Source organism: Ambystoma mexicanum, chromosome 5q (genome assembly GCF_040938575.1).
Source record: "Ambystoma mexicanum isolate Mex_15411 chromosome 5q, UKY_AmexF1_1, whole genome shotgun sequence".
In the NCBI taxonomy this organism is placed as follows: Eukaryota; Metazoa; Chordata; class Amphibia; order Caudata; family Ambystomatidae; genus Ambystoma; species Ambystoma mexicanum.
Genome location: NC_090933.1, coordinates 809,254,438 through 809,268,241, shown reverse-complemented (window position 1 = coordinate 809,268,241; position 13,804 = coordinate 809,254,438). Strand labels below are relative to the sequence as shown.

General features: G+C 40.7%; 1 protein-coding gene across 2 annotated transcripts in view; it reads right to left on the bottom strand.

Annotated features, from left to right (window-relative positions):
- LOC138497680 (carbonic anhydrase 13-like) overlaps positions 1-13,804 on the bottom strand; it is a 1,250,189-nt gene that overhangs the window by 484,057 nt on the left and 752,328 nt on the right. For both annotated transcript variants that reach the window (XM_069621291.1, XM_069621292.1), the window contains exon 6: positions 5,956-6,018. In XM_069621291.1, coding sequence (XP_069477392.1) covers positions 5,956-6,018 — 63 coding nt within the window. The remainder of the gene's footprint in view (positions 1-5,955; positions 6,019-13,804) is intronic.

Here is a 13,804-nt window from a genome sequence, read left to right as displayed (position 1 = left end):
TTTCAAGGATTTTAGAGCGATGGGAAAGGAGGCAGACATAGAGCTGGATCAGCTGAGGGTTTCTTGTTACTCACTATATGGGAGTCAGGAAAACTACTAAAAAAATTGCAAAAAAACTCAGGTTTGAAGTCTGCCTCATAGAAACAGACAGCACAGTTAAAGGTCTCAGAAAACTATTCAATGAAACCATGAAGTTTGTAACCAATAAACCTAAACTTGTCTCATTTTGATTTCTTGATCTCTTCTTCTCTCCTGAGGCTCAATATTAAAGAACTTGGCACTAAATCGGATATGGCTACGTTTTAAAAAATGTCGAGCAAGCATTGATTCTTGATCACGAGTTCAAATGTCACTTTTGTGCTTCATCAAATTGTCTATCAAACTTTGAGTTGTCACATCAATGTAGATGTTAGCATGTGGGCATATCAGCATGCAAGTGATAATTTTGAGGTGTGGCATAGTGTTTAAATCTTAGGTCATGAGCGAGGATGATGACAATTATTTTCTTTAGTAATATCACTTCAACATGAGCACTCAAGACGTGGGAAAGTTACTTTCTTCCAAGTTAAACGCTAACTTTGAGAATCTTTGATGTGTAGATGATCTGATAGGATGAATAGATTAACAAAATTATTCTTCCCTTTCATGGCACACAATGGATGCCTTTTGGTAATGTTAACAATTTTGGGTTAGTAATGTCCAAATATTTCATAATGCTTATTTTAATTCCCGCCATGCATTGGTCATCTATTAGGACACCATTTTCATGCATTCATGCATTAGTTTGACAGCTTGTTGCACCGCATATTATTCACAGTGGGTAGACTAGACACTAGTTAAATCCATCAGTACTGTAGCTTTAAGATATCCACAGTTAAACAAGTCTTGCCCCATGCTGCCAGAAGTGTCTTAAAATGTGTTGAGATGCCGAGATTGCGTGGAGATACACTTAATCATTCAGTTTATTTTCCTTAAATCCTCCTACAAACTCCAGTGCACCTGAATGACGTTTATGTTTCTAAGTAACGGTGCCTCCACCTACTTCATTTTGAATCTGGAGAATGGAGCAAGAAGAACTGAAACCTGGTAAACGTTGCTGCATTACTACAGTCAATACATACCTTTTAATAGCAGGCCCCACCACTGGCAAAAGAATGTGTCAAGGGGTTTATTCGTTTTTTTCTGTTGCATGTATCAGCCAGGCAACAACAGGTCAGCTGTATTTATTATGACATTGTAAGTCTTTAAACATCAGCTGAACCTTTTTACACAATATGTCTATGATGCACCTAAATAGACTGTAAACTAAGGGCTGAGATCCGCTGTGACCAGCAGACGTACACCCCTTTTAAGTTCAGGCAGTAAGGAATCATTGCATTGTCTACTGGACCCTGTTCATATTAAAAATGTTACATATGCAGCTCAGAGAGAGCACATTTCCTTTAAGAAGAGTTCGAATCACTTTTAAGAGATGGCATTAGCACCAGAATGTGAGACCAAGGTTGTTGAGTGAGGCCATGGGAATTGGACATAGCCCAGTTTACAGGACCTGTTACACAAATCCCCTTTTCAAGGGCTCTATCCTATTTGGTGGTTCTTATTTTTGAGCTAAGTTCTGTGCTGAAAACAAAAGTTCATACCGTTATTAACCTGCAATGTGTTCATGCTGGTTACGCAGACTGAAATACAATCTAAATGTTAAACCAACATGCACATTAGAAAAGATCATAATTCTGTACATGAAGAATAACATAGAATAATCATGATCATTTAGGGGTGATAATTATGGTTAAAAAAAACAACACCTACATTGGTAAACTTTGAAAATGAACTTTGTAATACATCAATGATTCGAATTCCCAAGATGCACATTTGTTTGTGCTAAAGGAACAGAAAGGAAATAAAAGGTGGTGACTGTTACTGTGCAAGATCAGACATGTGACTTATTGACTCCATGACAGTGATTTACCTACTGAGTGGATAAACTTACATTGTGTGGTACACCCATGTGGTTCTCTAGGTGCTGTTATTAAGCTCCCAGTAGGGTTAAAAAAGGACAGAATTGTAACTGCTTTCTCAAAGAAAGAAGCAAGGAGGTTGGTCAAAGATGAAGCAGGAGGGCTAGTCTACTTTTCAAATACCTGTGTGAAGAAGACCCTCCTCACATTAGTAAATTAACTGAAACAAGGAGTCCTGATTACTCGGTTATCTGAGGACTGCAGAGTGTGCATGGGTTGACAGGGATACACCTTCTGCACCAGACATTTAGGCACTATTTGATTGAGGCATTTGGAATTTAAAGGGAGTCAGTTTTCTTTACTAGAAACAGGCAGAATGTGAATGGAGTGATTTCCTGAGCCTAGTGAGAGAGACACAATAACTTCTCTTCAGATCCCAGGCAGGTCTAATTCCGACATTTTAATAAATGTTCAGATTTTTGTATTTTTCGATATAATAAGATTTGTCACCACCACCACTAGAGTTGGTAGGGATACCTAATATAATAGCCCAGTGTTAAGGGGAGGGGAACGCAGGGCCTTCAATCTTCTCAGAAGGCTCTGCTGGAACATGCTGTTAAAATAGACATACACACATTTGCCTTATGAAAGGTTTACTTAGAAAGTTGGTTATGGATGAAAGGCTGGTGTAACCCAATCAATAACACGGTATGAGGTTGGATCGGGATCATGTTACAGCTACTGTCTGTCTTTCTGCTCTTCATACTACTGCAGCGACCCTGATTTTTCCTCCATCTATCCTCTCCTTGTCGCCTTGGCTCATACCCCTTCCTGGCCCTCCCCTATTTTTAATCCTTCAAGACCTCTTGACCTTTTTTGCATTTTAGTTTGGGCTATTAAGTGATTCTTGTGACACTTATAAGCCTAAACTAGTGCATTTGAGTGCAAATGGAGAGAAATGGCATATCAGGAAGGAGAGACAGCGTGTAGGTGTTGATTGGTCTTTACACACCCATTGACAGTACATGGCCATGCTAATCCCTATGGCCATTCCCACTCAGTACCTACCCCCACCCTGCCAAAACACCTCCTCATGGGAATTTTTTGAGCTCACTTTAATTAAGCCTTATCATCGAACATTGCACTCAAAGTGCCTGCCAGTGTTTCTTCAAAGCAGTCTGCTGAGAGTTAATGGAGCTTATTATAACTTTGCTGGTGCAGAATGGACGTGCTGGTATTAGCATATACCAGCACATTTCTGCACCGGCAAAGTACAAGAATTACCTATAGCTCCTAACTGGAGGTAATCCCTCCACCCCACCGGCAGAATTTGCTGGTATTACTGGCACCGGTACCAGTGCCAGTAATACTGGCAAATCCCCCCATGGAGTCCTATGGAACTCCATGAAATGGGGATTTACAACCCTTACCGGCACTCGTAATCTGGCGGTTATACTGCCGCACTGAGTGCCAGTCACAGTGTTACCATTTGCTGGTATCCTGGCAGAATTATCGCCAGGATACAGGCATAGTTATGATGAGGCATAATGACTTAATTGGAGTTGTAAACCCTCTACTGCTATAATACAAATGTAAACCAGGTTGCCAACTATGATCCAACTATGATTCCCCTGGTCAGAAACAGGAATCTTTTATTCAAGAACAGGTGTGGGTCGATCATTTCTCAGAGGTCTATGGATCTTTTGATACATCGACCACGGACAAATATTATCTCAAAGCGGTCGCTTGCATTTGCCACTACAGATCTTGAAATGTTAATAAGGAAATCGTCGTCTTCTAGAGCGATGGGCCCAAATGGACTGAGTAATTCAATTCTAAAAATGAACCCACCAACTTGGGCACGGGTGTTAAAAGAACTATTTGATAACATAATCTCCTCAAAGAAATTGACAGAGACGTGGAAGCAGTCCGTTGTAATACCAATTTATAAGAAGGGGGACCGATTATTAGCCTCAAATTACCGCCCCATCTCCCTCTTAGATGTCAACAGTAAAATATTTGTAGGCATAATATTGGGGGAGCTGGAGACCTGGGCCAAATCTAGGGGTATTATTCCTAGGCAGCAAACAGGTTTCAGGAAGGGTTTGTCAACATCACTGAAAGGCTTGGTTTTGAGCTGCCTAAGTGTGAACTCTCTTCAAAAGGGTGGGCCCCCCTCTTTGTGGCATGGAATGACCTCTCCCAGGCGTTCAACACAATTAACAGGAATCTGCTGTGGAAGAAATTGGATGCCTGGGGCGTTCCCCCAAATTTACTAGCAATTTTGATAGAATTACATCTTGATACAACAATGTGTGTTAGAATATCTAGATCTGGATTATTGTCATGCCCTATCAAGATTAAAAGAGGAGTGCACCAGGGGTGCCTGATAGCTCCCCTTCTCTTTATTCTTTTAATGGCTGATCTGTCTAGATGGCTGCTTGAGATAGGTCTAATAGCCCCCTGTGAAATACAAAAATCAATTGGTAAGTCTACGCGGATATCGTTGTAGTTTTAGATCATTCCCAGGTTGGGCTTCAACGTCTTTTGTCTGCATTGGAGACCTATGCTCGTAATAATAATCTAACTATTAATCTAGCAAAGTCTAAGGTGCTAATATTTAAACATCGGAAAAAGGTAGTTAAGTCGTACACCTGGAAATTGGATCATCTCCCCATAGAAATTGTATCTGAACTGACTTATTTGGGAGCCTCAATTGAATCCTTTCCAACTAAAAGCCATCTTCTCCTAACTATTGACTTAAAAGTCATGAAGTTGGGAGCTCAAATGAAAAGAATTAAATCATGATTCTGTACATTTTCTGTACTACTGCTTATAAGGTTTTATACAGGAAAGGTGGTTCCCATAATGCTGTTTGGTTTGGACTCAAATCCAATATCTATGGATGTAGATTGGGATGTAATAGAGGCAAAATTATGGAAGCGAACCTTAAGCCTCCCGAATTGTGTCCCACTAGCATGCCTCAGATATGGATTAGGTTTGTCATCTCTTAGATCATGGATGGAGTGGAAGTGGATCTCTTTATACAGGTTGAGTTTGGACCCCTCAAAGGGTTCTCTCTATGAGGATGTGGCTCTCTCAATGCAGCATGTGGAAAATGGGTTTCTGGTTAAATATAAGACAAAATGTTGTGAGATATTGGATAGATCTGATTGTTCTGTAGATCTTCTAGTCCAAACCAGGTCTGCCTTCAGCCACCCAATTTATAAGCATGAAGGCTGTAATTCACTGAAGTTGTGTTAAAAACAAGCCTTGGCAAAGCCAACCGTGTTGTCTTGTGTATGAGTATTAGTCATTTACCAGGCTCTGCTATTAGAGGCCCTGGTAGTTACACCATTTTGTACCTGCTACCACCAATGGCCAGTTAATACCACTACACCTATTCCTGGCAAGTGCCTTTCCCAAGGCTACACAAAAGCTCAAACTGTTGGCATTGCCAATGTTTGTTTTTCCTCTCTCCTGTGCAACTCTTCCAGGACAGTTTTTCTGCTCATCATTCTGCTGGCTGAGGCAGAGGGAGGTTTCTCTCCTCTTTGGGCCCCCCACTTCCTGGCTCCTTTCATGGCTTACCCACTAGTGGTCCACATTCTTTTCCTTTTTACACAATGGGGCACATCCCCATGACCTGCGTCTGTTTTTAGTTCTTTGCATTTGCATGCTTTTGTGCCTCCTCACCAACGCACTACATGAATCCGCCTGCACACTTCACAAGCCTGTCGCGCTATACTAAGGCGGATCACAGCATCACTGCTGCAACAACATGACCTGCTCCCATGAAGTCTATTCATTTGGTTCGTGGTTTTCAGAAATGTGTGCAGGCTGACAGAAAAAACCCTCAACAGTATATGAGATTTGACAATAAAATAACACAACGCAATCTCATTGTATTTGGTATAAAGGTTTGTTGAGAAAATTGACAATACTTTGGATGAAAGAGATTAAATTTATATTTCCATTAACTGAAATGTAACTTTACCTTGTACTGAATGTCACCAAGCACATCAATAATTTTCTGCAATGCATGGTTATGTTCACCGACCTGTCAATGCAAAAAGAACTCAGTTACATAACCATTTGTTGTAGCAAACGCTCTAGGCTTGGTTAGCTGGAATACTTGATTATAACTGGCCACATAAACTTAGATTGTAAATTTGCACTAATAAACCAACTTTTCTTGGAAAGGACTTGTTAGGTGTATCCCTAATTTTAATAGTAATTGTGCTATGCAATGTTTAAACACCTGTGAGAATCTGTACCATTGAGGGGCTTGATTACCACTACGAAACAGTGATGTTGTAATGGAAGGATCCTTGAGTCATGAGGTAAGTTTTAACAAGTTCCTTTTATTAAGTTACATCACGTATGAGCTAGGAACAAGCTGAGACCTAAGTAGAACCCACTGGCTCCCACCACCCAGACTCACATCTCTCCAACTGCCTGGGCGGGAAGCTCCTTCATAGGTACACATCCAACTCACTCACACAGCATTCTACCAGTGACCTCACACGCTCCATGCATTCAGAAAGACTAGATATACAGAGCATAGAGCACATTAAACAGCAGCAAGCATCCAGCATCCAGGGGGACACAATATATATATATATATATATATATATATATATATATATATATTACATGGAAGCGGTAGCGTCCATGTAGTTATGGTTAAGTTGGTGTTTCCATAGGAAGAGCACTTTTTGGGTGTCTTATAACTTTGCTCCCTCTGGACGAATCCTCACCAAACTTTGCAAAAAAAGTATATGGCCCACTCTGAATTATTTTGCAAAGTTTGGAGAGGTTTGGTCCAGGGGGGCAGTTATAGGGGGGGTCCCAAAACCTTTGTTTTTTCCTATAGACATAATAGGAAAAAACATTGCGCACGGCTACTGCACGAACCGCTGGATGGATTTACACCAAATTTGCGGAAGGAGCGGCGGCTTGGTCCCGAAAGCCTGCTTTTGCAAATTTGGTGTAAATCCGTCCAGTAGTTTTTTAAAAAATGACCAAAATGTAAGGCAAAAAAATTAGTGATATCTGTGTTCGCTTCGCGGACGGACTTCGCTGTTCACTCCGCGGACAGCACCCCGATTGGCCCATGGGCTTGCCTCATGTTCGCGGACATGCGACGTGTTCGCTGATTGGATGGCGTGGGGCGTGGAGTGCGTCAGATTTTCTGTGGCGCCTGCCATCTTGTATTCGCCGTCGACCGTGAACAGCACGGTGAAACTTGGATCAAAAATTGTATTTAGTGGAGTGTGTTGGTGTGTAAGAGTGTTTGGGGAGGATGGGGGAGTATGAGATAGGTTCAATGTTTTGTTTTTTATGTGCTATACGCTTTTGTTGTGTTTGATTTGTCCGCGGAGAACACGGCTGTTCTGACATTTTGTAAATAAACTAAATGGTGGGGTGTTCAGAGGACAGAGTATGTGTCCTTTTTGTTCGCGAGGAAGGTAAAATTGTGCTAAAAACACTCGCAGTGTATTTAAATGTTTGTAAATACACAAACTGGGGGTGTCCTGAGGACACTGTCCGTATTGTAATCTGTTAAATTGAATGTGTTCTAAGAACACTCGTGGTGTCCCGAAATGGTTGCAATTACACAAAATGGGGGTGTTCTGAGAACGTTGTTTGTATTGTTCGTTGTCAGGTTGAAAGTGTTCTACGAACCCTCCTTTTGTCCGCTGATAGTACAATTTCCTATGGGCCTCACCCGACTTTTTGTCCACTAAAGAAACGATAAATCATGCTGGTGTGCGTCGACATTCTGTGATAATCCTATGACTGGCGCTATTGACCTGGCTGACTTGCTTTTGCGACACTAAATCATATCTCCCGCCCCTAAGCCTGACATTATGAAAGCATTCATGTTCCCCGCCTCTCTCCGTGATGTTACAGGGTGCGTCATCAAACGCGCCCAGTCGTCTCCAGTCCTATGCGACTTTACACAGAACCCGGAAGACAACACACATTATGTCGAAACACAGCGCGCCACAATTCGGAATATGAAACTGTGATTTAAAAACAAACAGCAAGATTGTGAATTTTGTAAAGTACATTTATTTGACATCAAATGTTTAGAGAATATTCAGCGATTTGCATTTGTCTTTGTTGTCGATCCACAAAAATTCATGTTGAGCCACGCGATGTTCCTTTGCGGTACAGAGGGTGTTAGATCAGCTTAGAACACAGTGTGCCACAATTCGGAATATGAAACTGTGGTTTAAAAGTAAACAGCAGGATTGTACATTTGGTAAAGTACATTTATTTCACATGAAATGTTTAGTGAATATTCAGTGATTTGCAATTGTCTCTGCTGTCGATCAGCAAAAGTTTATTTTGAGCCACGTGCTGTTCCTTTGCAGTAGATAGGCTGTTGGTTTATGATAAAAGCAGTAAATGGTCGCACTGATAATCGGAAGGTTGGTCCAACAACGAGGCATTAGACCACCGTAATGGTTGGTATGTTGCTTCTAGCCGCTAGTGCTGCGTAAGGACATATTGATCCTTGTCGATTGTCCCATAAAATGGTGAGGGTCATGAAGTTGCTTACATGGAGCTGCACCTGGCAGTTGAAATATCCATCCGCTGGAGTCTGAAAACCGTGACATTGGCAAAATGGGGCAACATACCTGTTTTAAAAAACATAAATTAGTCTCACCAGCCGATCTTTATTAAAAATATTCATTTTATTTATTAGGGCATGAAACTATTTGCTAGCGGAGATAGTGCAACGGAGTATGTTAATAATAAACTAATAATATTTTCGCATTTATATAGCGCTAAGAACCATCAGGTATCTCAGCGCTGCTTATTTTTACCCAAGGTGTGTGGTGCTCATTTATCGACCACGGAAGGATGAAAGCCTGAGTTTGGCCGTGCCGGGATTCGAACCTGCATTAGCAAGTTGTGCACGGACGTCAAAGCGAGCGCTCTACTCGCTGTGCCACTTGACCGGCTACAGTGAAGTGGCACAGCGAGTAGAGCACTTGACCGGCTACAGACCGGTTAAATTATTTCTATTAACTCACCCTGTGTCGTCTGCCTTTTTCAGAGCCCTCTAAATGACAGGGGATCAATTCGGCGGTGATAGTGCGCAGTAGAAAACAATATGTCACATTGAACGAACAAGTACAACTTGACCGGGCTTTAATGCCACACTATTGTTATTATATTCCGGTATAAAATAATATAAAGGGTTACTTACATTATAATTGCATTTTCCATTGTCCAAGTGTAGTGCAGTCCCAAAATACGACTCCGCATGTGCCAACGATCTTTCTCAAAGTGATATAATATACAAAAGTGGTTTCGTTTCAGAAATTTCATCATTATCGTGCCTTACGTTTTTGCTACACTTCTTCAAAAGAAGTCTTTCAGCACAATCTCTGTCTGTCAAGGTAAAAAAAAAATAGAACCTTATACTGGGAGTCGTGGGCCTCTCCGGGCCGCGAGAAAAAAATGGAAGCAGCTGACCTTCACTGTGAACGAGCATAAATGCTTACTTTGCAACATTCTGTGTAAAGCCATCTGTGAGAACTTGCTGTTTACACTACATCTTTGTATATTATTTGTGTGCTAATAAAAAAAGTTTGTTTAAGGGACGTTAAGGTTCCAAGTAAAGTCGAAAAACCCCTGAAATTCGCCAGTTATGGTAAGCTAAGCAAGCATAACTCGCGCCACCACTGTGCACTGCTAAGACTAACACCCAGGACATCAAAGATGACATCGCAAATGTCATTGATGACATCACTGATGACATCACATGTGCATTTACTTTTCATGAAATTTGTGTACTAGGGATTTTTATTATAATGTTGCGAAAAAAGTGTCAAGGATCATTGCAATAAATATCATACCGTAATTAGTGCTTTGAACGACGCATTGATATAAATAGCATTGTATTATGGGGTTCTATCTAGTATACTGAGGTACTAATGGAGAAACATAGCATTGTGTGCAGCGTACAAGATGAAAGTATAATATTTGTAATGTTAATATGTTGAATAATGAAATAATTGTCCTGAAATGTTCGAAAATAAACAAAATGGGGGTGTACTGAGGACGTTCTTCGTATTGTGTGACTGCTTAGCTGTATGCAATGAGGGAATGGCACAGAGAGTAAAGTGGAAATGGTAGAAGGGGTGTCGAAGAGTTACGCGGTCCGCGGACACCGCGGCTGTCCGTGGACAGGACGTGCTTCATCCATGGTTTTCCAGCAAATCCAACATTGAAAGAAGACTGTACGGATTAGCCAATCAGATGTCGAGGTTGTGGATTTGTGTTGAAAGAGACTGTGTGTGGTGAAGATGGCAGAAGTAGAGAAAGTCAGGGTGTTGGTGCTTGGAGATATGTTTGTGCAAGGTTTACAACAGTACGCTCGATGCGGGCATGTTAAAAAGAACTTTGATATGAAAGGAGTGGAGGTGGTGTGGAGCACTGTGCTGGATTGCAATGTACAGGGAATTGTACAAGTTTGTGAGGATATGGCCACGATGAACACTCCACATGTGGTAGTTTTGCACTATGGTGCTTTCCATTTGGGCAACGTCAGTGCCCCTACTTTGTTGGCTGATTTGGAACGCTTGGTTCAAGCCGTAATGAAGATCCTTCCAAATGCAAATTTAATTTTTTCTGGATTACTATCTAGGGCAATATGGGACAATAGTTCAGTTTTTGTCCTCAGCAAAACATTGCTAGGTGTGTCATCAACCGAGGCATGTGTGCCTTCATGCTTAGAGCTGGTATGTTCTTCTGTAATAATGAGAATATTGATGCCAGTAATATTAGTAATTTTAAAGAAGATGGCATCTCTTTATCTTTTACGGGAAATGCCTTTCTATTTTGGAATGTAAGAGTTGCTTTGGAGAAGGTTATGTGAAGATTTTAGGAGTAAAGTAAGAAAAAAAACAAGAAAAAAAATACAAAATAACAGGCGTCTGTCAAGCATCTGTAAAAAAAACAAAAAAAACGGCTCTTTTCAGAGCCAACTTCAAAGGGGAAATGGGGCACACTATTTAAATTTACATTCACCACGCTCAGATTCTCGATATGTCCGCGGACATGGCGGTAGTCAGCGGACATCAAAATCACTACATGGGGGTTCAGTATGTTCTATGTTACATGTATAGGAAGTCAGGGATATTATGGTTAAGTTGTGCTACTAAAACCTATGAAATTCAGTGAAAAAAGGGTTTGTTAAAGGGACGTTATGGTTAAGTTGGGCTACAAAAAACCTATGAAATTCAGTGAAAAAACTTTGTTAAAGGGACGTTATGGTTAAGTTGCGCTACTAAAAACCTATGAAATTCAGTGAAAAAACTTTGTAAAAGGGACGTTATGGTTCAAAGTAAAACCGAAAAACCCCTGAAATTCGGCAGTTATGGTAAGATAAGCAACCATAACTCGCGCCACCGTGCACTGCTAACACTAACACCCAGGACATCAAAGATGACATCACAAATGTCATTGATGACATCACTGATGGCATCACATGGCTGGCTCTCCCTTTTTTTCCTTTACTGACATATCTAAGCCACATAGTTTTCTTCAGTAACAGTCAGGAAGTAAAAATTGAAAAGGTACTATATTTGTAGACTTAGGGTCAAGTCAAATCATATGAAATATATACATAGCGGAAGACACAAGCTTGAAAGAGAGCAATCCTTTCTGTGCATGAAGATAATCATTAGGGTTATCAGCACTTTCTCATAGTTTTATTTTTATTACTCTACCTTCCCTGTATATGCTCATATTTGTATACATTATACTCAATCTCCTTTCCTTTGGGTGCAGTCATATCATGTGATACACATACATATGGTAAGTAGCAGCTTTGAAACAGAGCAATAGTTTCTCTGCATAAAGACAATCAGTTAGGTTATGAACTCTTTCTGCTACTACTTCTGCTTTTTTGTTTACTTCACTGTCCCTGTATATACTCAGATTTGTATGTGTTGTTGTCCCTTTGTGTTTTGTCTGTAATAATTATGTATTAAGTGGGTTTTATTATCTACTTATTACATGTTTCACAGTACGCAAAACTCTAATAAGAAAGCAGTTATCATTTCACTATTCAACATGGCAAGATTATGAATATTGCACCTTCATCATGTATGCTGCACACACTGCCTATGTTTCTACATGAGTAGCTTAGTATACTGGATAGAACTTCATAATAGAATGCTATTTATATCAATGCATTGCTTAATGCACTAATTAGCTCATGATATTTATCCCAATGATCCTTGACAGTTTTTGGTCAGCATTTTAAGAATCCCTTGTACAGAGTTTTTATGAAAAGTAAATGCACATGTGATGTCATCAGTGATGTCATCAATGACATTTGTGATGTCATCTTTGATGTCCTGGGTGTTAGTGTTAGCAGTGCACGGTGGCGCAAGTTATGGTTGCTTATCTTACCATAGCTGCCGAATTTCAGGGGGTTTTCGGTTTTACTTTGAACCATAACATCCCTTTAACAAAGTTGTTTCACTGAATTTCATAGGTTTTTAGTAGCGCAACTTAACCATAACGTCCCTTTAACACAGTTCTTTCACTGAATATATATATGCCATTCCATATTGCCCATGGGTAATGATTTGGCATGCCGCAGTCCTGACTTTTTGCCCTCAATTCAGCACATGTTAGCTCACACATTTTAGGTCTTTAGTTCTTATTTTGACACCATTTTTGTAATAGCTTGGATACAGTGGCTCAACATGCAGGACGCCTGGGCAGCAGCTTGTCTCATTCAGGCCAAGGATCTGTTATGTGAGCAGCAGGAGATGCCCCTTGGTCTGCCTACCAGGGGGGCAAAAAAGATTAATCCCAATTATAGTATTGAAATCGCTTTACTCAAAGACATCGAGAAGCTGCGCAAAAAGGACATTTCTAAATGGTGGGAGGAGCATTCACTTCAGAATTACTTGGACATAGGGCGTGTACCTCGAGGACTCTGTATTATGACAATGCCCTCCTTCGAGGATCAAGATCCTCTCATGCTTCAAGAATGGGGGGATGCGAGTAAGGACTGTTCTGCCCATTTTCTCACTATTCTGGTTAAATATGCTAAATCTGATTGAGCAATGGCTCTCAAAGAATTGGATAAAAGGGAAACTGAATTTAAGCTAGTTCCCAGTACAGAGGAGGGCAAACAGCTGCGTACAAAAATTGATGAGGCCCTGATCATATATGAAGATGATATTAAACAGCGCAAACACCGCAAGTTTATAAGGGACAAAATTGATTATGAGACCGGAAGGATATTTACTTTTGCCAAACGTTTTGATTCTTTACGGAAAAATCCCGCCATCAAACCTGTTCTTACCGAATCGGATGTCTCAGCTTCTGAAAGTGACGAGCCAGTGGCTAAGTTAAATTTTTTAGACGAGATGCGGTTATTTTGTCAGGACGGGAAAAATCAAAAACGTGGCAGAGGTCAAAGCAAACCAAGAGGCAGAGGCAAGGGACAGAAATCCCGAAAAGGACTCGCCAAGGCCGGCGTGGGAAACGGCACGGGCGCAAATCAGGAGAGCAGATCAACGCGCTCTGGAGCCAAAAAATAACTACCGATACCATGAAGCTATGTCAAATCATCAATCTGTCTTCTCATGTACTTTCTAAATCTCAAACTTCTGTCCTTTCACTTGGTCTTAATTTTTGTCCTACTAAGGCCTTTGATTATGTTCAAGCTCGTCTGGACCTTGACAAATTCTTCCGTAAGATAAAACTGAAGAAATTCTTTAGTATCAATCCCAAGGTCCGTAAGCCTTCTGCCCCTCGGACTGGCTGTACTGACCTCCAGATCTCGGATATTCCAGTACTTA